The following is a 25794-nucleotide window of genomic DNA, read 5'->3' on the forward strand; positions in this document are numbered from 1 at the left end:
ATCATAAGTCATCTGCTTAATGTCCATCTTCCCTAGACTGCAAGCTCTACCTCTAGCCCTTGACTTGCTACCAGGCACAAAGTAGACTCTCATTCACTCCTCTTTGAATGACTAAGTGAAGGAAGAATCAAAGGACTGTATCCCCACACAAAGTGAATGTCATCCCTGCATTAAGAATGAGAGAACTAAGATGTGGAGAGAATAAGCAATATTTTAAGTGTCCACGGATAGTAAGTGGCAGAATTGCAATTCAAATCTCTATGTGTCTGAAACTGAAGCTTGTGCACTTCCCATTTATTGCACTGGGGGAAATGCATGCCCTGGGGAGAAGAGGTGGGGAATAATCAATCAGTATTGAGCACTTGTATGGACCTGGAAGTTCTAAGCACTTGCATATGTTTTCCCAGTTCATTTTTATAGCAATCTCAGGAGGTAAAGAAATACTATTTTCAATTTTACAGGTGAAAACTCAAATACAGAGAGGGTAGCAACAGGCCAAGTTTACATACCAAGGAGGAGGCAAGGATAAGTAGAATTTGAACCCAGGCATCTGGACCAGAGCTCACACCTCTGAGGGGCACATGTATGTTTCTCAGCATTTTGTGATGCCTAACAATTAAATAGCCCTAAAAAGGAGTTAAAAAGTCATTTTCGGTTGTATTTTCCCCAGTCAACTATTTAATACATATTTGTTTGATATCTGCATATAAATCAAATCAAACATAAACAATGAACATCTACATAAACTCAAATCCCTGTCTTAAGCTATTACTGAATCTTAAAGTCATTCTGTAGCTTTTCCAGTCTGTCATTCAACTTTTGTCTGTACATTTCCAATAATCCAGTAAAAGGATTTTCACTGATTCCTGGAAGGCACTCATTTGAATTTTGGGCAGAATAGGTGTAGGGAATTTTTTCTTGAATAAAAAGCTATCATATTGTGCCACCAGCTCATTTACCTAATCTTATCCCCCCACAAAGCTATGCAACATGTGAAGACAAACCAGTGATTTATTTAATACACTGTGATAGGCAACGGGTACACAAAGATAGATGTAAATAACTTATGTTGTTAGGGTGACAGCAGTGTAAAAGAAAAAGAAAAGTTAATCCTGTGTGGTAAGTACTCCAATAGAATTATGAAGAAAAGTGTCATGTAAGCATCAAGAAAGAGGTGATCTGGGGAGAGGAAGTCGGCAAATGAGGAGACTTTTGGTTTCAACCTCCAGGCACTTCCAAATGCATCTTGCTTCTAGAGAATACCAAAATAAATAATTTCTACCTCTTAGTATAGCCTGAAGACAAGAAATATCTTCTGTCTATGCCCCTTGGCAGTAGGGTGGGAGTACAGAACTTCCAGGACTCAAGGAAGAAATAATTATCATCGTCGAGTGGTTCCTAGGATGACCTGTTCTAACTACTTCATACATATTAACTCATTTAAAGCCAACATTTCATGGAGTTAGCGCTATTTTTGTCATTTGCCATTTTACAGATAAGACAATGGAGATTCAAAGCGGTCTAGCAACCTTGGAAGTTTACAGAGCTAGTAAACAGAAAAAGCAGGGCTTCAAAATCAGGCAGGCGGGCTGTGGAATGCATCTTTGCCATTTGAAACCACCCCTAACTCCAGCCCAGGACTGAGTCATGATGACATGGCCCGTCTGTGGTTTTCAAAGTAACTGAGTGGAGTCTGGTGGGGCAGTATTCACTGGACAGTATAACCCAGAGCAATAAATAGTCAAGGCTGGCTCCTTTTTTCCCAGTAGAATGAATGAATGAATGGAGGCTATATTCACTGTCCCTATATTTTTCTCTTATATTGTAACCTGCTATTCCAGCTAGATATAATTTTAGAATATTGATAGGGTTTCTCAAATAATTTGCTATTCCTCCTAGTTCTGTGTCACCTACATAAATCTTCTAGGGACTCTCATCCAAAATATCAGTAACAATGTCGAATAGGACAGAGAAGCAAACTGCCTTGTAGTAGTGTTTCAACCACTAGAAATCCAAAAGTGCAATCATCCACTTGACGTATTTCTACATTTTCCACAAGGCTTCTATAAAAGTTGTGATGTCATGGGTGTCATGAGGATGGTAGGGCCATAGCACACACCTGAAATTCGACAAGATCTATTCTTAGTGATCCCATGTAGGCTCTGTGGGATCACCACTTTCTTTTATAAGTGCCAATATCCCATTCTTTTACTAATATCATTAGAGTTTTTTTCTTTTTTTGCCAGAAAGCAAAAACAGTAGATTGAACGGTAGTCTCCTAAGACACTTTTCTCACCTTTTTGGAACCCAGGATATTTGTCCATCAGCAATTACTGCTCTTCCCCAATTTTTCTCAAAGATCTCTTTCAGGAGTCTCTCAGCCATATTCCCCACCTCTCTTATTATTATTAAATAGATTCAGCTGTAATTTAATGGTTTTCTTCCCCGTATAAATTGGGGGCTTAACTTGTACTGTCACTTTGGATTCCCATTATCCTATCCTTTTTTGATTACAGATAATTCTTTGGTAGGAGAAAAACCACAGATTTTATACTGAAATATCAGAACTATCACCACACTGAGCAAGTAAACAAAAATAGCAGAACTGGCTGGACCTGAAATAGCCACATTATTTCTGTGGGAAATTACCATCAGTTTAAAAAAGAAGCTATAGTTTTCTGTCCAATACAGATAACTATCTGAGTATAACTTCAAAATAAGTTTCAATTCAACATAACTTTTTTGCAAGTAATCCTTGGGCATATTTATATTTTATAAGACCAGTCTTCAAATTCAGCTAGCACATAACGGTGGTAAAATTCAATCATAAAACAACTTGTCTATCACTTAAACCATTAGTAAATCATTGATGTAATCAATATGACTTTTAAAATGTGTGCTCACTTGCCAACACAGAGTGATTTCAAATTAAATCCATTTTAACTGCTTTATCAAGACACAGCTTTCTCATTCATCCATTTGTAATTTTTTTAAAAAGGATGAGGCAGTGTAGCTTGTGTGTGTTTGTGTGTGTGTGTAGAGGAAATTCTGCTAGACCTCTCCCCCCCCCCCCACACACACAGTTTTTTTTTTTTGGATGGGGGTTGCTTTTCAGTTGTATTTTGGCCTTAGTTTATGTGGTTCAAATAACAAATTAAAATAGTGGGTGGAGGTGAGCAATGGAAGTAGGCTATGATATCAATACCATCACTTCACATCCTTTCTTGGCCGGGGAAAGCTGTCACTCTTAGGAGTTTGTTACACATAAGCACAGAAACAAAGTGATAAAGTAAGGTAGTCATCCCTTTCATATTATTATAGGTTGGAAGGCTTTGTTTTTTAAGCACTAAAAATGTGTCCATGATAACGAGTCCAGCTAGGTCAATTGCATTCACTCATTCAATCAACAAATGTTAAGGGTGTGCCAACTATGTGCCAGACAATGTGTTGGGCTCTATATAAACAAATCCAGCATGGTCTCTGATCTGACGAAGACTGTATCCTAATCGACAGATGTCAAGACTAAGAAAAGAACTCTCTATTGGCTTTGCACTTAGAATTGCATCCCTAAGATCCAGTATACATTTGATGCTACTCTCTCAATGTTTCCTTTTCTTTACTAATAGTTAAGTCCTCGTTGTGATCCCTGATAGTTCTGTAACTATATAGTACAGAATGAAAGACTCAAACATTGATTTGCCAAAAAAAAAAGTTCAGTGAAAGTATTTTTTTTAATGGGTAGTGAAGCTCACAGAAAACGTGAGAAATCAAGCAAGCACTTAATGTTTGTAGACTAAAACATTCTGGCTGCTGCTGTGAGAAGGTTTAAGGACAAGAGCCGTATATAGTCAACCCCTCTTCTTTTTTTCTCCACAATCATGATCACTGGGGTACACATCTTTAAAGCAACAGAAGAAATAACTTACTTTTTAAAATTTTTATTTACTTATTTTGAGAGAGAAATAGAACAAAGGGGGGGGGGGGAAGGCACAGAGAGAAAGGAGAGAGAGAATCCCAAGCAGGCTCCACACTGTCAGTGCAGAGCCTGACACAGGACTCAAACTCAAGAACTGTGGAACCGTGAAATCATCACTTGAGTTGAAATCTAGAGTCAGATGCTTAACCCACTGAGCCACTCAGGCACCCTGAACTAATTTAATTTTTATTTTCCTTTCTTAATCTCTCCTCATGTTAAAAAAAAAATAGTAAGGAAAGAGAAAAGGGGCAAGTCCCTTTGGACTGTGAGCAAAAGCAATTTTCAGGCAAATATAGATTTTATAAAAACTGGTGAATACAGCCGATTAGAAAGCTATAGGCTGCCTAAGGCTTGAATTGGGAGATATATAAAGTAATAAGCTCTGCCTGCCTTGAAAAGTGAAAAGAAAAGAAAGAAAAATTTTAAGGTATCACAAATTCCATGAAAAGTGTGGTGCCCATGGGATTTTCATTTGAGTTCAATTTCGATTTTTTTTCCCCCATAAGGTTGAAACCCACAAAATATAAGCTCTTGGTTTTAGGTTTTATATTAGAATTTCTGAAGGACTAAAAGTTTTATTTTTTTAAAAGGGAAAACACATCAAGATTTGTTTAATCAATATCTTAGATTAAAATTCTTTTTAGAAGCCAGGAATCAAGATTTCCACTTATACTATTGTGACTTAACCAAGTTGTATTTAACTCACAGAAAAAAGTTCGATGACTGACAACATTTTATTTTACATAGGCACCTAATACAGATTATAAACTATCGATTGTGTCATTAGCAAAGTCTCAAATATCTAAAATTAGATAATTTTAATTACTCCTAGCAATTGCTTTATTTATCCCTGTTTCTCCAAGACCTGGTTTTGTATTATCTATGAATGATGATTTTAAAAAAAAATCTCCCTCTGATTAAAGTTAGAGGGAGAAGTTACACAGACGTGAAATTTTGAAGAATTCTGTTGTATTTCCTTTTCCAACCTTGAGATGGAGAGTGAAGGAGAGTCTGAACTACTATATTTAAGAAAGTACCTAAATCCATGGAGTCTTGAATGTAGTGAAGTATTCCTGTGTTGTTACAAAAGTGTTAAGTATCGTAGATTGCATCCTGCTTTGTTCTCTTGAGTTTAGCTGAAGGTCATTCCTGGTTTTAGAGATTATAATGGGGCAAACTAACCTCTGGTGTAGGGAAGACTTGCTATAAACATCTTAAACTCTGGCAGAGAAGACTCCACACTAATCTCCTTATCAGCCTCTCCTCTTTGCCACAAGGGTAAGTTATAGGCACTACTTCCTATATCACTAATATAAAATACTAGACTAAAAGTAACTATATCTCATATTACGACCACTTGGGTTCGACATGTAGATTTATGCATAGTGACATGTAAATTACAGTGTTCGGTATGCCTTTGAAAGTTTAATTATATGATATTTTAGCCTAGTAATAAGAAACAAAAGCTGATCTATAGATTTCTCTTAGTATACTTGAAACCATATTCCTATCCTAGGATGAATACCTGGAGTGCTATTACTTCTTGGTAATTTTTCTTTTTGATTATATGTTTGGTTATAGATGTATTAATGGGATGGTAGTCAAGATATACACGTACTAGTTGCTTTTAGGGTCTTCTTCCCTTTATCCAGAATTATCCAGAATGCCGTTCCTAAGAATCTTATTAATATATCAGAACTCAGTTTAAATTTTCCTTTCTCATGGAGCTTACCTTGACCAGCACAATCTAAATAAATAGGTCCTCCCCCATTAGTCTCCATCCTTTTGTCATTTCCATTGTCTTCATAGTACTTCATACTTTCAACCCCAATCTAAAATCCTAATCATAAAATACATCATCTGACCCCTGGCCACCAACTTCACACATTCATTTTCCACCAGTCTTCCCTGTGCTCCCATTTCCATGTTGACTTCCTTGTTTTCCCAGATTGCACACGTGACCTCCTTCTCCAGAGTGCATTCCCCGAGACATCTGCAAAGTTTGCTTCATTTCCTTTGGATCTTTTCTCAAGCATCATCCATTTAGGAAGGAGGACCTTTCTTGACTATCATATGCACAACAGCAGCCCCTGCCACTGTCCCTGACCCAGTCTTATTTTTTCTTCCTGGCACTTACAGTTTTATGTGTATATGTTCTGTGAGTGACTCACTCATTAGTGTATAAACTCCATTAGACTTTATCTCTTATGCTCATTAGCCACAAACCTGAAAACAGTGCTTTCCATAAGGCTGACACTTAATACTTATTTGCTGAATTAATTAATCCATTATTTATTATCTATTACCCCCCACTACGCTCTTAAGGACCAGGAAAGCAGAAACTTTGTTTCTGGCATTTCTATAGTATATTATTATCATATATATATATATATATATATATATATATATACATATATATACATATATATACATATATATATACATATATATATACATATATATACATATATATACATATATATACATATATATACATATATATACATATATATATACATATATATATACATATATATATATATACACACACACATATATGATACATACATTCAAGGAATGAATATTTATTGAATGAGTAAATTGTGTACGTGTGTGTGTGGGTGTATGTGTGTGTATTAATCTCTCTCCCCGCATGGGCTCTAATTGCCACAGAGACTAGAATATGTCTGTTTAGCTTACCACTGTATTAACCAATTCCACAGTAGGGTCTGGCTTATACCAGGCACTCAATGGGTTAGTGAAGAATCCAAAGTACTGGGACCAGAGTGAACAGGAGCCTACTCTGGCTCATAGCCACCCAGAGGCCTACACAGGGTTAATCTGAGGTCTTAATGACAGGTGGAAAAGAGTTTGGAATATGCACAGAGTGGTGAAAACCTTAAGGAACTCTGTTCATCCTTTCCAGAGCCCAGTCTGATCTTGGCAAAGGCTTTCTTCCCAAATAAGATCCAAGAAGCTAGTGCAGACCTCTGAGCGTCTTGCTTTCAGATAGTATCTTTTAAATTCTGGGAGGAGTAAATCTTAATTTCAATCGTAGGTTTGATTTCTTTAATTAAAACCTTTGCCCTGAAGATTCCAGATAAATCAGTTTATGGTGCCAAAGGGCATCAAACAAGAAAATCTAAATTTTAGCATAAAATGTCCCACTCACTAGTAGAGTAACCTTGAAAATACTTATCATTGCTTCTTCAATATTTTTCACTTGAAAAGGAAAGATGCTAGAAAAAAATCAAACTATGGATTCATGCTTTAGGTTTGCTGAGATGCCCTTGGAAGGTCTGGTCAAGCATCTTCTTTCCTTCTTCTCCTTTGCCCACCTGCCCCAACTCCTCTTGGTTATTAATCATAACTTTGGTGAGCTATGGTTACTGATTGGAATCCAACAAGCACACAACGGAAAAGAAAGGTTAAGAATCATTGGCCTGTGTTCTTCCTGCCATCTTTCCCAGGGCCAAAATATTGCGAATCTATGAACTGTACCTTGGTTCACTACTAAATCCCTATCTTTTAACATTGCTTAAATCACTGCAGTCCTTAGTTCACTTACACTAACTTACATTAATTTTTGATCTACTGTGCATCAGGAACTATGACAGGCACAGAGAATACCAAGATGATTTTAGAAATGGTCTCTTCCCTCAAGGAGCACCATTCAGTAAGGAGACAGATACATCATCAGCATGTGAGAAATGCTTTGATAGGGCCAAATCAGTGAGTGACCTCCAAGCACATCAAAGGGCACCGCAACAACCTGGGAGAGGGAGTAATCTGGAAAACCTTGCAGTAGATGACCAGACACTGAGTTCTGATTGCAACTAATCGAATTATAGACTGTTAAAGCTGCACAGTGTCAGAATCATCTCATCTAAATTCCTTATGGAGCAAAAAAACCAAAACAAAACAAAACAAACAACCCCCCCTGCTCCCCCCAAAAGAACTGATGCCCAAAGATGCTAACCAAGCCATCCAATGTAAGTATGACAGTTATAACTAGATGGGACCAACGTACATATTATTATGCTGCCTTTTTAAAAAGACTTTGGTTTTTTTGTAGGAACATTTTCAGAACCCCTTCTTTCATTGGTTTAATGATGCTATTAATCAATTAATTAATCACATTTTAATAAGGTATGGGAAAAATATTTGACTTCATGCACAGCAATGATGTCAATAACCCATCATCCATTAATTACATACTTTGCAGTTAGCTTCTGGTTAATTTATTCAGTTACATCCACAGCCTCATTTTGCCTCTTGAGCTACTTACTAAACGGACCTAATCACACTGGAAAGGACAGGTACTGTCTGGCTGTGAACAAGAACAAACTTTAAGAACAGATCTAGGTCTGACTGCAGTTCTTCTCCACAACTGAGTAAGGAATCTAAGGGTCAGGATAAAATCCAAAAAGTGAAATATTTTCAGTGGTAGCAATATGTAAAATTGCCCAGGTATGCAGTTTTCTTGGAGTTTGTTTTTTCTCCCAATGTAGTCGTTTTACTTGGGATGTTTAAAGACTGATTTAGTAATGGGACAATATAAGAGCCCATTACATTAAAACAGAAATTCATGGGAAATCTATAATTTCTAATAGCTCGCCATCTGTTCGGCGCTTAGTGGCAATGGATTTATCCTGCTTAGTATAGATGATGATACTGGGGTGCATTCATGGATTACAGAGTGCATTTCTGAGCTCTTTAAGTGCTGTTATTAATTTACTAACTTGCAAATCAACATTTCCCAACACAAAATCAATTATTACTTTTTTTTTTTTTTTTTTTTTTTTTGGCTAATTTTTCAACTCTTACCCCAAGTAAGGTTGCTATGGGCACCACATAATATCTGTTCTGGCGCCAACAGATTGCGTTAAAGTCATCCTCAGTCTCTCCAAATTAAAGCCCTACTGAGTTCACCGGCTTTGCACTGTACTCGCAGCAAGATGCTCTTTTGCTTTGCTCCACAGTCCAGTTTAATCTGCTAGAAGAATATTTTTAGAGGCACATCGGACTAAATCATCTTCGACTGAGCACACCATCTCCAAATGGCCGCCCAGGGTCCTAAATCCGGCCGCTGCGGACCGGGACGAGCAGGTGTCCTCCGCTGCGGCGGCGTCGTGGGACTCCAGCGCCAACATAACTAGACGTCGGAAGCCAGAAAGGAAACCTGAACACACAGGCACAGGTATAACCTCGCACGCGCGCTCCAGAGAGGCCCCCAGCGCAGCGGAGCCTTCTAGCCTTAGGCTTGGCAAGGCTCTGGGGGGAAGCAAACACTGCTTCCCCCATTCAAGTCAGAGAGCAGGGCGCCGAGGGTCGCGGGTCAGAAGTTGAATTTCAACCCAGCCTGCGCAGCGTCCCGGCGCCTTCCGCAGCCCCGGCATCGCGCTGGCGCCCGGGCTGGGAGAGAAACCAGGCTGGCTGGGGCAGGAGAAACTGAGTTGCCACCACCGGAGAGCTGCGGGTGGCGGGGCCAGAGGAGACCCGGCCACCTTCGGAGCACGAAGCCGAGCAGAGTCGGGCTCCGCTGCATTGACGCTGCGCCCCTAGCCCGGCCACTGCTGCCCGCGCCCCGCGTTGCCCTTTCGGCCGAGGGCGACTCCCCGCCGCCGCAGCCCGGCAGCCGTGCGCCCCGGCACAGGCCACCCCGGGTGCGCCTCCTCCGCCCCCGGGCGGCCGCCTGAGCACCCGCAGCCGGACCGACCTTCGTCCTCCCCGGCGCCCGGACAAACTTCCTCCCTCCTGGCCCCCCCCCCCCCCCCCCCCCCCCCCCCCCCCCCGGGCCGCGCAGGCTAGCAGGCGGCTCTCTCGCCAGGCTTCCCTGGTCTCCGGCTGCAGGCGCCCTCGCCCGGCACGGCGAGCTTCCTCCCTGCCCCTCTCCAGCCCCGAGCCCGGGCGCCTACCGGTCCCTGCGCCTCAGCTCCAACAAAGCCGGCGGCCCCTAGGCGACCCGGCGAGGGGCTGGGAGTGGCGGCGGGGGCGCCAGAGCCCGACGAAGGCATCCCTCGGCCGGGCGAGTGCAGCGTGCGGGGGCAGTGGGGACGTGGCGGGCAGAGAAAGGGGAAGAAAGTGTCCTGCTCCTGGCGCGAACGCCTTCTACGCTCGTTTTCGCTCGTTTTCGCCCGCCCCGCAGCCCCTGCTCGAGCGCGTCCGGCTGTCCCGGTGGGAGTTGGCAGGGGCAGAGGGGCAGGCAGAGGGGACGCAGTGGGCTGGCGGGCGAGCCGCTCCCTTACCTCTGTCCAGAGTGAGCGGCTGGACCACTGTCAATGTCGCCATGTCTGCCGTGGGAGCCGAAGTGACGCTCGGCTTCAGCATCAGCAACCGCTTGTAGTGAGAAAAAGAGGAGGAGATTGGGGGCGGGGGTGGAGAGGGAAGACGGAAAGGAGGGGGAGGCGGGGGGAAGGAGGGAAGGTGGTGGTGGTGGAGGAGAAGAAAGCTTGGGTGGGTTGGCAGCCAGATGGAGACGCAACTGTTCCGCGGCAGGCGGACCTTCAGTTGCGGCGTGAGGCTGAGCAGGTATCGGAAGGCGGCTGCATCGCGGGCTCCGGGCAGGAAGGCTCTGCCCTAGAACTTTGCTATGCCACCCCAACGAGCGCCGGATGGGTGCAGCCGATGTGGTGTTCGCTTTCAACTTTCCACTGAAATAAAAATGGTCAGAGTGTAGGTGTGCCTGGGGGGGGGGGGGGAAGGCGGAGGGAAAGGGGATGGGGAGGAGAGGGAGGGAGATGGAGAGATGGATTTTTTTTTTTTTTCCAGATTCGGAGAATTTGTCAATCCAGTAATCCCATCCCTTAGAGACAAAATGCTTCTAGTTCAGAAATGTTGGGATTTCATTATAGTTGCTGTTAATTTCTGTTAAAGTACCCCCCCCCTTTGGAATGTTGACTTGTAACAGTATATAAGATAACTGACTTAAGGCCAGGGTTCCATCATTAGGTCTCCATTAAGGACCTGAGTGTATTGCCTAGAAAATTACTTACTTTAAACACAAACTTCTTAAAAATGATTTTGAATCAAAAAACACAAAGGGAAATTTCTATCACTCGGTTTGAAGAACATGTACCAGGTACCTAGCAGTTTGTCGGGTTAATTTATAGTCAGTGGTTACTGAGAGTTGCCACTTACTGATTAATTAGCATGTGTGACAGGAAATTAGGAGTGTTCCATGCCCTGTGCCATGGTTTGACTTGGGGGTTCAGGACAGTTCCTGCCTTCATGTAGCCTGTGGTCTAGGGGGAGATGATGCTATTAAAAGGGTCATTTTAGAGTCAGTTGATCAAGATTCCATGACTAGAACCTTCAAATACTGACTGTGACCCCTTCACCCCAACAGACTGTTTTCACTATCCTGCCACTGTCGGGACTTTAATTTTCTGATCAAGAAAATAAGGAGCATATAGAAATCTTATATAAGCAGAATGGTGATGACTGTGGGTTCAGGATTGAAAATGACAAGGCTGTCTCCATCCCCTTCCCTATGACAAAGCAGAATTGTTTTGGCTAGCAATCTACTCTTAAAGGCAGACACTGTTTTATAGCAAAATATTTGCATATTATCTACTTCATTGTCTTCGGATTATAGAAACCACTGGTTTCTGAAGATCTTTTCTATCCCATTTTCTACATTAAAAAAAAAAAAAAGCAAGATTTCACCAATGATTCGAACAAGTCAAAGATGACTGGCCACACACCAAATAGATCCTAAAGACATACTTAAAATAGTAGTTCAAAATGCCTGTGTTTTCACTTAGTGTTTAAAAAAGAACCCTGATCTTGAAATTCAAGTCTTAGTTATGTGCTCTTCAGAAATCATGTAATCTCTCACTGATCCCCTTCCCTCATCTGTCAAACAAAGGAATTAATAACCTTCCATTTCACTGAGATTCTGTAAAATGAGAAAAGTAATTCTACCCTGCAATCAAACTGAGTTTTGTGAAGGTCTGATGATACTCTGCATGTGAGCATGCTTTGGAAACAGTAAAGTATATATACATTTACTCATACAACAAACATACATCCCACATGAACTGTCCAGCAAGCACTATGCTGGGTGCTGGCCATGCAGAGATTAAAAAGAGTTGGCCCTCTCCCTGGACAGTGCTCAGTGCAAGTTGGGAGACAAAAAATGAGCAAGCTGTGAGAATTCCATGAAGTAAGTGCTCCAAGCAGCATAGAAAGGACAGGACGAAGCAACAACTATGGTTATCATTATTCACATCCCTTAAATCAAACAACAGAGAAAAGTTTAACTGTGCACAATAAACAGTAGAGTATGTTCTGTGGATTTGCACAAATATCCAACCTCATTCAATAATTGAAGATGAAAAGAACATACGAATCTCTTGGTGACTAATGTAGCTCTTTTAACAACATAGTTTATTATGAATATGCGTTTGAGTGGCTTGATTCATAAGTCTAAAAGCCATAATTGTACCAATTTCCACACAAATCCCAGATTGTAAGGTCTATAAAATTAGGTTTTTTGTCTTTTTGTTTTCTGATATATCCCCAGCACCAAACATTTTATAACGTGTTTCTGTACTTATAACTTGAGCTCCCTAATTGAAAATTTGCTCTATCATTCTCTATGTTGACCCTGTGGGCTTTTGTAAGGATTAAAAGAAAAAGTAAGAGAAAGCACAAATCACCATATATTCATTAGTTATTATTTCTATTAGGGACAAGTTCAGTGTCTTAGCTTATGTGTATGTAGGTGTAGAAAATTAACAGCAAACACTGCATTATCTATTAAGATTTATTTTTTATAGAATATGAATAACTATCTCCAATAGTATTTGTGCGTGTCTGCTTAAGACATGCAGACACCTAAGAAAAGTTCCTTATCTTCTTCTTTTGCTTCAGTAGATGTGATCATACTTAGGTCTCATGAATAATTGCCTGGATCACTACTATACTAACCATAACATTTCATCAAGGTCAATATATTTGATCTATTCATATGTTTTTTGCTTTGTTGATTGTGTATTAATCAGGGAATTGTAAAACACCTGTAATTACACTTGTACCTTAGCTACACAATCACTACAGTTACACAATCACTACAGTCTTTCATTAAATCATGTATAGTATATGTGTGATAACTATGTTTTCAGTGGAATTCATTAATTCAATAAATGATTATTGAGCACTTACTATATGCTAGGCTTAGTGCCAGGTTGGTTTCTCTCCTCTTTTTAGTCCAAAAAAGTAGGTATTGTTATCCCATTTTATAGATAAGTAAACTGAGGGCAGAGGGGTTAAGCACCTTGCTTAAGAATAGTAGCACCGAGGTTCAAGAGCCCCTGTGCTTTCTGCTAAGAAATATTACACCTCATTTTGTATTACTGAAGATTTAGGGAATTCAGCCTTTTATATTATATTTGTAATTATGTAATATGTATAATATATATGTAATATGTATAATATATATGTAGTTTATATATATGTAACATATATATATATGTAATGTATGTATAAAATATCTCTTCTCTCTTTTTGTTATGCTTGAGTTATCCTCAAAGAGAGGAATGCATGGAAGAAATTTAAGTCAAAGGAGAAAAGAAGTGTGATCCTGAATCCATTCTATATCCATATAGATTAATATTAAAATGACTACCTACTTTGAAATATAAAATCTGTTTTTTCTAAAAAAGTATTTCAAACCTATGTTAAGGTCTGTTTCACTTAATTGAATCTTTTTGAATTATATGACAAAACCAAGTGAGTGTTTGCATGAAGAATTAGTATACCAAGAAAATGAGTTTAGTTAGATTATAAATGGAGTATAATAAACAGTTTCATATGAGGAAAATAGCACCTTGAAACTGGAGTTCTTTCAACCTTAGGTGTTAGAAATTATTTTTGACTTATTCAAGATATCACATTATCTTCCTTGATTCTCACAGCTTTGTCAAAATAACACTAGATTAAGATGAAGTGCCAAACTATACTTTGGAATGTAAATGTTTGTGTTTTTTTAGTCATGATAAATATAGAATCCTACTAAATTTATTTAATCCTTGGATCTGTTTTGATTATTACTTTGTTCATTTAACAAATGCTTGATGCCCTTTTTTATATACTAGGCACTGTTCTAGGCACTGGAATATTGCAGTAAACAATTATTCTCACTTGGTTTATATTCTGCGGGAGAGAGAAAGACAATAAACAGAGTAATAAACAAACACGAAAGAGATCAATTAGTGACTAAGTGCTGTGCAAAGAATGAATGATTTGATGACGGAACTGGGTCTAGAATAACATTAGGTTTACAAAAGACAGTGATAGGGAGAAGGGCATTCCCAGAAGCAGGAGAGCAAAACCAGGGATGGGAGAACAGACATGGTGTATATTTGGGGGGAAAAAAGCTATTTAATCTGGAGTAAAAGAAAAACCTAAAGAGGGCCCTTGACAGTCAGGTTGTGAAAGATAATCTAATTAACAGAAATGTAATGAACGTTTTTATGAACTACTTTGTGTCCGTCATACAATGAAGTGTACCAATACAATGCAGGTAAGAAAAAACATTGTATTGTAGCATCTACATTAAAAATCACTCGCATCAGAATGAAATGAAGAGTTACTAATTCAGAGTTGGATGTTAGAAAATTAAAGATGAAATAAAAATACAAAAAGTCAACTCTAATTATTTTTTATTTCTTTCCAAAAAAACGAAAAAAGACTTTGAGAGACAGAAATCTGAAATATGAATAATTTTTCCTCAGTGGTACGGTCTTATTTGCATTTTTTTTACATTACCAGTTATCCTGCAAATCATAAGTATAATATAATTAACTTGTACTCTGATTCTGCCACAGGCAATGGCACATATAATAAGTCCAAAGTCTTTCTGGTACTAGGGTATTTTGTTTATGCCTATTTAACTCATTGAATATAACGATGTTTTTGTTTCATTTTGAAATGAACATTTTTCTGTTTTCACAATTGCAAATTGTGACTGATCTTTTTATAATGAAATTTAAATTCAAAGCTCACAAGTTTCTTCTTTTTTTCTTTATGCATCCCAACCTCTTAGATACACCACTGAGAAAGCCTAAGAGATTTAAGAGAAGCAAGATAAAATGATTTTTACAAGGGATACTGGACTTATCTCTTTCTCACATCTACTTAGGAGATATTTCCAAATGTTTAAAACTCACAACCTTTGGGAAAGGTTCAATAAAAGCAATTATTACTGTTACATTTTTTAACATTTAATATATTCAATTTTGAGTGGAGAATTACGTGTTTTACAAAAACTGCTTACTATGTCCTTGCTATGCTCCAGGCACTGTTTTATGGCTGGAGAGATTCGATGGTAAAATAGGATACATCCCTTTTCTTATGCACCTTAGTTTTTAGGAAGGGAAACAGATAAACTACGAAGAAACAGTCATTATACCAAGTAATCTTAGGTAGTGGTAACAACCACAAACAGTGATCTGCTGAAACTTGTTCACACTGTTCACAAGACCCAGTTATGTGCATAATAGTCCAACATTGCTTTCAGTGACATCACGTACAAATGGCCATGGTGGGATCATTTACACCCTGTGCATTGGCAAATACTCTATGCAAAGTTTTTTGTTTTGTTTTTCTTCTCCCCCCACCCACCCCGGAAAGTTAAACATTTACCAGCACACCACAAAGTCCACAAAAAAATAAAAATAAAAAAGGAAGTTGTGATGAAATATGCCTCAGGGGGTAACTCTACTTTAGAATGGTCAGAAAATAGGTCACATTGTACTTGATAGAAAATTTGTTTAAATGACAAATCTACCCCGTAGTTGATGGAGTGCTGACTAGCATGAAATGTTATACTTTTGAACAGGAAGCTACTCTTTGCAGTTTTGAATCAAAGGATTGCTAACCAAGTGGGCCAGGATCTTTGGTGAGAAACTAAAGAAAAAGGAGGAATATGATCATTGTAATTGGGCATCTGTATTGTTGGAGAATCTGACTATGGTGAAAAGAGAACACTCTTACCTTGATCCTTGAAGAGGGCACTGTGGCCAAGGCATGTTTGTTTGTTTGTTTAGGTTCTCAGCTTCAATTAAAATATGGTTTACATGGGTTTTTATTGAAAAACACCTCAATCCTGACTTAAAAAAAATCCGCTCAACTTATTTATTTTTCTCTAATTCTGGTGCTATGGAATTAATTAAGGATATTAGGGAGAAACAGATGAAAAGGGCATCCTTGAATTCTTCCCAGATTGTGGTAGAGTACAGTAATTGAGGCTAGTAACAGAATTTATTGTAGGTGTGCTGAGGGACATATATGTCAGTAATTAGCAAGCTTAACAGCAAAATACAAAATTAGCATGGACAGCACATTCAGAACAGAGCTTAAAACTCTCATTTTTATCCTCCAGTGCTCTAATTTAAAGCAAAAATTGCTACAATTTTAATTGGTTTGCATTTAAATTTCTGACCCCAACCCAAAGCATTAAGTTTTTGGTTTTGTTTTTTGTCTTTGTTTGTTTTGTTTTGTTTTTGTTTTTAGTTTTTAGTTTGTTTGTTTTTGTAATTTAGCAGTTGGATTAAATTATGCTCTTTTATTTTTTATTTTTATTTATTTTTAATATTTATTTATTTATTTTTGAGAGACAGAGAGGGACAGAGCACAAGTGGGGGAGGGGCAGAGAGAGGGAGACACAGAATCTGAAGCAGGCTCCAGGCTCTGAGCTGTCAGCACAGAGTCCGACACGGGGCTCGAACTCACAAACCACGAGATCATGACCTGAACCGAAGTCGGACCCTTATCTGACTGAGCCACCCAGGCGCCCCAAATTATGCTCTTTTAAACTAAGTTCCTCTCTTTTAGCTTCTCTGCCTTCCCTGCCTTTCTGGTACTGGATGAACTCTTACCCATTTGCCTATGTCAGTGGCCCTTTCTGACACTTATAATCTCACTTTGCCTTTTCCAGAGTCTGTAGTTACAAGGTAGATCTGCCTCCTGAAATAGTGTCTCTGAGAAATTTCCTTTTTTAAAGATTTCTTAATTTTACTTCTTACTCAAAGCATGTACTCACATAATAAATCCAATTATGACTTGTATTTTGGCTTCTTGAGGATTTAACTAGAATAAGAAAAAAGTGAGGCAAATAGAAATGGTTTTAATTCCAAATATCTTCACGTTCCTGTCACCTGGAATTTTGCCTTGATCGGTAGTGGCAAATCAAGCCAAACAAATATTTTTGGCAGATAAGTGGGGAGAGTAAACAAATCTCTACCGTTCGTCTAGGACAAGTAAATAAACTATTAAATATTTTATATGGTTTCTGTATTCTCTTTTTAACAAGTGTTTTTGTTTTGAAATTTTAAGTGTAAGACCATGCACATGGAAAACATTCTCAAAAGGTACTGCAAAAGCTCTCTCACTCATTGCAAGCAATAAACGTTAACAGGGATTTTTTTTGGGTGTATTCTTCCAAATATTATACATATTATGTCACATTATATTATTGCATTATTATATTATACGTATCTTATTAAATATTATATATTATACATAAATTAAATATTATACACAATATTTTAATTTCTATAGATACACACATGTGTATGCATATATCTTTTTTAAAACTCAAATAGCTTTGGGGCACCTGGTGGCTCAGTGGATTAAGCATCTGACTCTTGACTTTGGCTTAGGCCATCATCTCACGGTTGGTGGGATCAAGCCCTGTGTGGGCTCTATGCTTACAGTACAGAACCTGCGTAGGATTCTCTTTCTCCCTCTCTCTCTGCCCCTTCCCCATTCATGCACACGTGTTCTCTCTCTCAAAATAAATAAATAAAAGCTCAAATAGCTTTATATTGTACACCATATTTACACCTTGATTATTTTATATACTGATATTTTCATAGCAATCCATATAGATATATATAACATTTCTTAAGTACTTCACAAAATTCCATTGAAATAGGCTCTTACAGGTATTCTTCCAGGTTTTTTCTAGGTTTTTTTTCTATGTCAAACAGTGCTACAATTGACAATCTTTGTTATTTATATCATCATTATGAACGTAGATTCCACTCAGTGAAAGCTTTGTACTTTTGTATAATCCAGTGCTAAATGTGGCCATTCTCAATGATATGCTTCCAGATTATAATACCTGTGACTATTTTATTCCTGCTCCATTAACATTCTATCATACACCAGCTGATACCTCTTAGCCACAGAAATGTTATATTTAATTGAATTTTTGAAACCTAAGATGACAAAGTGATTTAAAAAATTAGTTGCCATAGACTGATGTCCATTATTCTGTCTAAAATATGTGGTATGATGCACCGTCCAGCAATTCAGAAAGTCAATGATGATTACCATAATTTTCACCTAAGAAGCTAACAGTATATATGTCTAAAGCAAGTGAAAATTAAAAACTTAAAAATTCACTTTTAGATGTTTTTTTAATTGATTTTTCTATTTCCACCAAATGAAATGATATAGGAACACCATGAAAACAAAAGGAGATGTTTAAGTACCTTATTTTTCAAATAAAAAGAACACATTGATTATTAATTGGAGAAAAACATAAGTAATATTTATGATGAAAAATAATATCCTTTCATTAAATGTTGTTACTAGTTAGTATTCGAAAGAATATTTAAAAATTTAGTGCAAGCAGTGCTCTCTACTGGTCTTATATTTATTGCAACTACAATCAGTGTCAAATGGGTATTTATACAGAGTTACAAAAATCATCTCTATCCTAAAAGACTGCTAGTATTTTTATTTTAATCTCTATTTGGTTTCCACTTTAACCGTGTGTGTGTGTGTTGCATGTATATGTATGTGTGTACATAAATATTCACTCTTGAATTTCTATACTAAAGTTAGTTTTGAACTTTGCAAATGAATTGCTGTCATACATTATTACAAATAATTATATATTAAAGAGATAATACAGAAAAATGAATGGGGAGCTTTAATGTAAGGCATACTTTTGTATACAGTTGTTTTAATAAGCAGTGGCACTTGTTTTCCCTGATCCCTGGAAAATACAAGGGAAGGCCTCCCAAGGGAATGGGTGCCCGAGTATATGGGCAATTCAGAGTAAACAGTGACCACCACCATGGACTCTTTCCTCTTTTCTCTCTCTACCACTCCTTCCTATACCACTCTGCAAATACTAAAACAATCAACATATTGGTGCTTCTTTTAAAGCTTAGGAGAAAATTTTATTACAAGTACTTATGCAAGCCATTTGTTTCAGAAGGGTGTGTGTGTGTGTGTGTGTGTGTGTGAGAGAGAGAGAGAGAGAGAGAGAGGAAAATACATTCATTCATTCTGTGGTTTCATGTCAAGTGATTACCATGTGCTAAGCCTTGATGATAAAGCAGTTTTTAAGACAACAAGTACCCTACTGGAATTAATTGGTATTTATTGAATTATTTCTCAATTTAAAAAGTTATAAATGCTATTAAGGAAAGTACATGGTGCAATGAGAGTCTATAACCTAAACCAATCTGGGGATTCAGAAAAAACTTCTCCAAAGATGAAATATTTATGGTGTGTTAAGGGAAATCCTTGAGCATATTTAAATACTTTTAAGGGAGAAGTAGCTACCAGGGATGGAAGGTTGAAGATATAGGAGAAACAATAATAGGTAGCATATGGTTATCAAGAGGGCAGGAGAAGGTAAGAGGGATCCAGAGAATAGGTGGCAAGATAGGTCCTGATAAGAGGAGAGAACAGAAGCTGTTGCAGGCAGGTTTGTAGAGTTTGTGAAGTGATTGGCAAAGCTCCCACTGCAAGGCTTCTATGATTTCAATCATGTAGGAAACAAGCCCATCTGTTGAGATAAAAGTGGGTCTGGGAAGAGTAGAGACTATCTGAAGCAACTATTTTATAGAGTTGATAAAAGTGGATATAGGTCCAGGTTCAATCAGTCTTAGAGGGATTTTTCTCCTGCGTTCACTAATAATGACTGGGTCTGTAAGGTCTTCTGATCTCGAATCCCTTAAATGCCAAACTGTGGACTCTGAATGGCTTTGTGAATTACTCTCTTTAATGTTCTTCAAAGTAGATCATAACATTCTATAGTTTATGGTTTAGCCATTGTTTAGTGTCCTTATTTCCTTCCTATAGCACTGAACTAATCTTGTGAAAGTCGTCTTTCCATCATGACTATCTGACTGAATAAACATGGCTGGAGGGAACACTCAACTCTGGCGCACTTTCTGGCCAGGAGTTTCCAATAAGGAGGGCCATCATTTGTCTGAAGCAATACATACTAATCCTATATTTTTTTATTATTAACATTTTGTAAATTATACTAGGCCTACTAAAATATTTGTTTGAAGCTGATTTCTTTTTCCTTAAGATTAAGTGCTTTTACTTAGTAAATACATGTGCTGGTACTCTATTTGGTCTACCCAGAGAGAAAGCAATCTAATTATTTTTTAAAAAAGACAACATTGATATTGACATATATATAATTGAACAAGTTGCATCCACTGTGTTTCTCTAGAGTCAAAATAAAATATAATATTTTTGAGCCATAAAAGATGGTAAAGAACATCAAATCTAACCAACAGTGGTAAATGAGATCCAGAGAGATTAAATTTGAGATTACAACTATCTGCACAACAGGGTAGTGTGTGGTGAATGCAACATACAAGACATATGAACAAAGCATTATGTGGAACATGGAAGGCTTTATAGAAGAGATGGCATTTATGCTGGGTATCTAAAAATAGGAGGATTTTTTAGATGGAGGTAGAATCGGAAGACATTTTACTTAAACTGACAGAGCATGTAAATGGAGTCAGGAAACAATGGCATGCGTGTTATTGTTGAAACGGTTCACTTTACTAGAACATGGAAGACATGAAGTAAACAAATGTTAAGACGAGAAAGAAACTGGCAGGGAAGGGGAATGGCAGGGACTGCAGAAGGCTTTGGGAGTCACTCTCAGGACTTAGAATTTATTCAGAAGGCCCTTAGAGCTTTTGAGTGAGAAAGTCATATGTGGCTCTTCTTGAAATAGCATATTAAGATTTATTACAGAAAAATGATTACAAGTTCTAAATTGGATAAAACAGTCAAAATTATCCATATCAAGGAGGGATGTTCTAGCCACGTCACATTTGAAGACAACAAATCCATTCTGAGGTTATAGATACGGACCTTTACACCAAACTATAGCTCGATTCATTGGTTTGATGGCACTGACTACCATTTTCTTTATTGGGAGATGAGAAATTTTAATGTGGATAGGATATAAACAAAATATGGTATTACACCGAGGATAAGATGCTCATTAAGAAAGGCTTTAGGAAATTATCGAGGAAACCTCTTCATTCCCAGATGAGTTTTGAAATCATGGTATGTTCCTTCAGTCGAAATGTTTTGAAGAAAATGAACTAGGCGAGGAGAGAGAATAGCTATAGAGATTTAAATGGCGGCGCATACACGGAGTTACTTATGTCGTTCTTGTTACAATTACTATTAACACCAATTTTTAGATTAGAGACAAAACCCGGGAAAAAATGGAACATGTCACTGAGCCTGTAGAGATTATATTATCAAGTAGGAGAAATCTTCCTCTCCTTACCCCAAGTCTTTATTTGGACAACATTCCTACCAGAGACTTTCAGCATCATAATGTGTTAGTGCACAGTGATTGCCATTTGTCTTCAGACAAGTGGTTATATAAGACAAAGATTCATGTGTGTAAGACATATCTTAAGCAAAGACATGAGATTTATCTTTCATTTTCATATGGGATGTATATAAACGTTATAGCTCTTAAGATACAAAATATCTGCATTTGCGTCAGTGGAACCTTCATGTTAGTAGATGAGATAAAATATTTAAAGAATAGGAAAGATGGTAAATGAGCAAGGTAGCAGTTTTGTATTATGTGCAGCTCATAATTGTAGCTCTGTAAAGAGCTCCCATTGAGTCAATGGGAAGTGTAGGTGGAGGTTAGTGCCAGGTTAATTGTTGCATTCAACATCATTCAGGAGAAAAAGTGGAGATAAAATTACAGCATTTATATTTCTGCCCTTCAATTTTCCTTCATCTCTATACTTGTTAGATTTTCTTCACTTGTTATTATTTACATCCCATGTCTGATTTTTTTTCCTCCCCTAACTCCTTGGGTTATTGAAGAAATATATTCCATAAAGTTGACTTTCAAGACAGTTTCAAAATAAAGAAAATGCCATTCATCTATTCATTTTCAATATAGAGTTGGAAATACAGTTTCATGGAAAATATTATCAAGTAACCTTTTGAAAAATAGATTTTATGAAGAAAGAGGTATTTTACTAGATGTCTCCATGGCATTCTAAAGATTGTGGTATATCACCAATGCTAAGCCTGCAGGTAATTTTAATTATTATCTGACAGGTCATTTTTCTCTTTTAGTAGTTTTCTAGTCCTCTGGGATCCACCTACTCAATGACTATAGAAATTTCTTCCCTGTTAAGAAAGAACTTTTGACTTCAAATACGCAGTTTCAATAATTTGGCTTTCATATTATCTGAGTCCTCATCTTTACAATGTGATTTAGATGTTGATTATACCATAATAATGTACTAGGATACTACTACCTAATTATCAATTTCATGTTGACATTGTCTTTAAATTTGAGACTTCAGATTACTACCAACATTGTTTACTTTGCTAATTCAGAAAGTTAATATTTATGTAAATTAAAAAATAGCTACATTTTTCTTTCCATCTACTAATGTATTCTTTTCTTCACGCTGTCATTCTTCAAATTTCCACTTCTATGTTTGCTTTTATTTTTATCCTTTTTATTGATATTAATATTACCTTTCCAAATGTATATATTTTAAGACATTCCATTGTTCAGTTTGGAAACACACAAATCTTGATGAAGTTAAGGTGGCAAAGAGAAGTATAAAACAACCTTTTGTGAACTGTAAATTGTCATGCTTATTAAATGCAAAAATTACTAAAAAAGGAGTAAACAAAACTTACTTTTCTTTTGTCTCTTCACCTTTAAAAGAGAGCTCTGGAAAAGAACATTCCAATGGGTTCCAAATTTTATTAGGTGGTTTAGTGAAACAGTCAAATTAAATTTATAGGCCTTTGTCATCACTTACATGTTTAAAATTGTATGGGGGTCCCTGGGTGGCTCAGTCAGTTGAGTGTCTGACTTTGGCTCAGGTCATGATCTCATGGTTCATGGATTCGAGTCCCGTGTCGGATTCTGTGCTGACAGTTCAGAGCCTGGAGCCTGCTTCAGATTCTATGTCTCCCTCTCTCTGCCCCTCCTCACTCATGCTCTGTCTCTGTCAAAAATGAATAAACATTAAAAATTTTAAAAAACTTGTCATTACCTTGCCCACCTCACAATTTAAGTTCTCGGTCAGAAAATGCCTATTTTGATAAAAAAACCAATCACTTAAAATTGTTTTTTTAAGTTTTACAAAACTGTGTATATTCTACAGTAAAACTTATATATTTGTTCATAAGCTTGTCAGTGATTTTGACTGTTGTTTTATCTATATGGAAAACGTGAGTCGTACATTCATTTTCCTGGATATACAAACTACAAGTTCATCATAAAATTTTAAAATATTAAGATGTCTTTCTAAAACTTGACAATATCCTTGTCTCCACTAACGGAGATCTTCTCCAATGAGCATCACTTTATTGCAATGAGGGAATATAAATGTGTTTACTTCAGAGTCAGATGTAGGTTGAACTTCCTCATCCTATTGGCCTGGATTCTTCTCACAAGATTCATTTAATAATATTCTGGTAATATTCATAACTTAGAAATTTTCTTTTGGACAGAATAGCATTTGGGCATCAAACTTTGTAATTCTATTTGTAATGTTGGAACATTTAGAAATTAAAATCCAGGAATTCTTACTAAGGAAATTTTAAATGTGGAAACATAAAAATAGAATACAGATAACTGCATAGAATAGAATACAGATATCCTAGCTTGATAACAGATGGACGTTTTTAAGAGCTAAACACATTATTTCTATTATTTAGCAATAAAAGTGTTATGATGACAAGCAAATACATGTACCAAATTCAAAAGAGATTATTTTAATCCTCTTATTTTGCCGCAATTTTATCCATTAGAATTCTAAAATATAAGTATCAAGACATAATTCTATGCATCTTAAATTTTTTTATGGTTTTAGGCAAAAGGCCTAGTTCCACTGATTAATATTTGGCATGTTTCTTATTTATTTATTATTAATTAATTCATTTATTTATTTATTTTTGAGAGAGAGAAAGTGTGCAGGTGAAGGGTAGAGAGAGAAAGAGAGAGAAAATACCAAGCAGGCTCTGCACCATCAGTGCAGAGCCAGTTTTGGGGCTGGAACCCACAAACCATGAGATCATAAATCAAGAGTCAGATGCTTAACTGACTGAGCCACCCAGACACCCAGGCATGTTCCTAGGAGGGAAGGCACTACTGAGAAAGGTAGCTGGTTCTTAGTCATTTGAAGGGCATAAGCTGAGCATGTTTGAATTTTATTTTATTTTGTTTTGTTTGGTCCACATACCCAGCACATAGTAACGAATGAATTACGAATAGATGGAAAGAAAGGAGAGAAAGAGTAAAGGGACAAATGAGTGAATAAATTAATGAAGAGTGATTAAGGCTTGCTTGAAAAGGCAATATTGACAAAAATACATTTCTTTTTTTTTAGAAATATTTAGTGAATTTACTCAAATGAAGAAAGCTTAAATGATACAGAACTGAAAATATTAGAACTCTACATCCAATAAAAAGTGAATATAAATTAACCAACTCCATGGACATTTCTAGTTAAGCATTCATACAAATATATATTCATCTTTTCCTTTTATATAGGAATAGCACATACATACATGACACGATTCTGGCAAAAAAAAATCAGAGATACTAAAAATATTCTCAAGTTTTAAAAATGGTATGGAATAAGTTTTAACAATATTCTACCTGATTGCAAACCCCTGATTTAATTCCATAATTTTATCATGCCAGAAGCATGGTTGGTATTAATTTTTTAAACAGATATTCATATCATACACTGGCTTATTAGTAATTAAGGCATTTTGTATACACAGTATCTCAGTGTGGACAACAAATTTTTAGTATTGATTATTTCCTATGACAGTTTAAACTTGCAAAATCTTTTCAAAATAAGAAAATGGTTGCACACATTTAAGTGTTTTCTTATAAAACACAATCTTCAAAAAAGTCACAATGATTGGTCATTGTGATTCCTAGTAAGAAGTCCTGTCTTCTTTTTGACATAGTATCAATGATATTCTTTTTTTTATTAAGAACATTTTTTTAATGTTTATTTATGTTTGAGAGAGAGAGAGACAGAGCACGAGCAGGGGGAGGGCCAGAGAGACACAGAATTTGAAATAGACTCCAGGCTCTGAGCTGTCAGCACAGAGCCTGACACAGGGATCAAACTCACAAATTGAGATCATGACCTGAACTGAAGTCGGACGCTTAACCAACTGAGCCACCCCGGCACCCCTAGCATGAATTATATTCTTATGCAGGATTGCATTAAGACCCAGTAGCTCTTGAACAATGTTACCAAATAACCATATTAGTCCCAAATGCAGCAAAAGCCACAGTCTTCACTGTGCACTTTCACCTCATTGAAGTTGAAGCTGCTCCTTTTGTATATTTTTCCACTTCAGTGTGACGTAGTTTGTTAGGGTTTCATTAGTGGTTTCATATGTGGCTTTTTAAGGAAAAAAAAAAGGTTTCGATTTCTTCCGCAATTCACAGTTCTCAGATGAGACTTTTTTTTTTTTTAATCTTAGTCTGGGGACATTTTAAATAATCA

General features: G+C 37.2%; 1 protein-coding gene across 1 annotated transcript in view; it reads right to left on the bottom strand.

Moving 5' to 3' along the window:
* LIN7A (lin-7 homolog A, crumbs cell polarity complex component) overlaps positions 1–10306 on the bottom strand; it is a 127550-nt gene extending 117244 nt beyond the window's left edge. The window contains exon 1 of the mRNA XM_030323302.1: positions 10225–10306. Coding sequence (XP_030179162.1) covers positions 10225–10306 — 82 coding nt within the window. The remainder of the gene's footprint in view (positions 1–10224) is intronic.
* Positions 10307–25794: the final 15488 nt, after the last annotated feature.

The sequence above is a fragment of the Lynx canadensis genome, chromosome B4 (genome assembly GCF_007474595.2).
Source record: "Lynx canadensis isolate LIC74 chromosome B4, mLynCan4.pri.v2, whole genome shotgun sequence".
Taxonomy (NCBI): Eukaryota; Metazoa; Chordata; class Mammalia; order Carnivora; family Felidae; genus Lynx; species Lynx canadensis.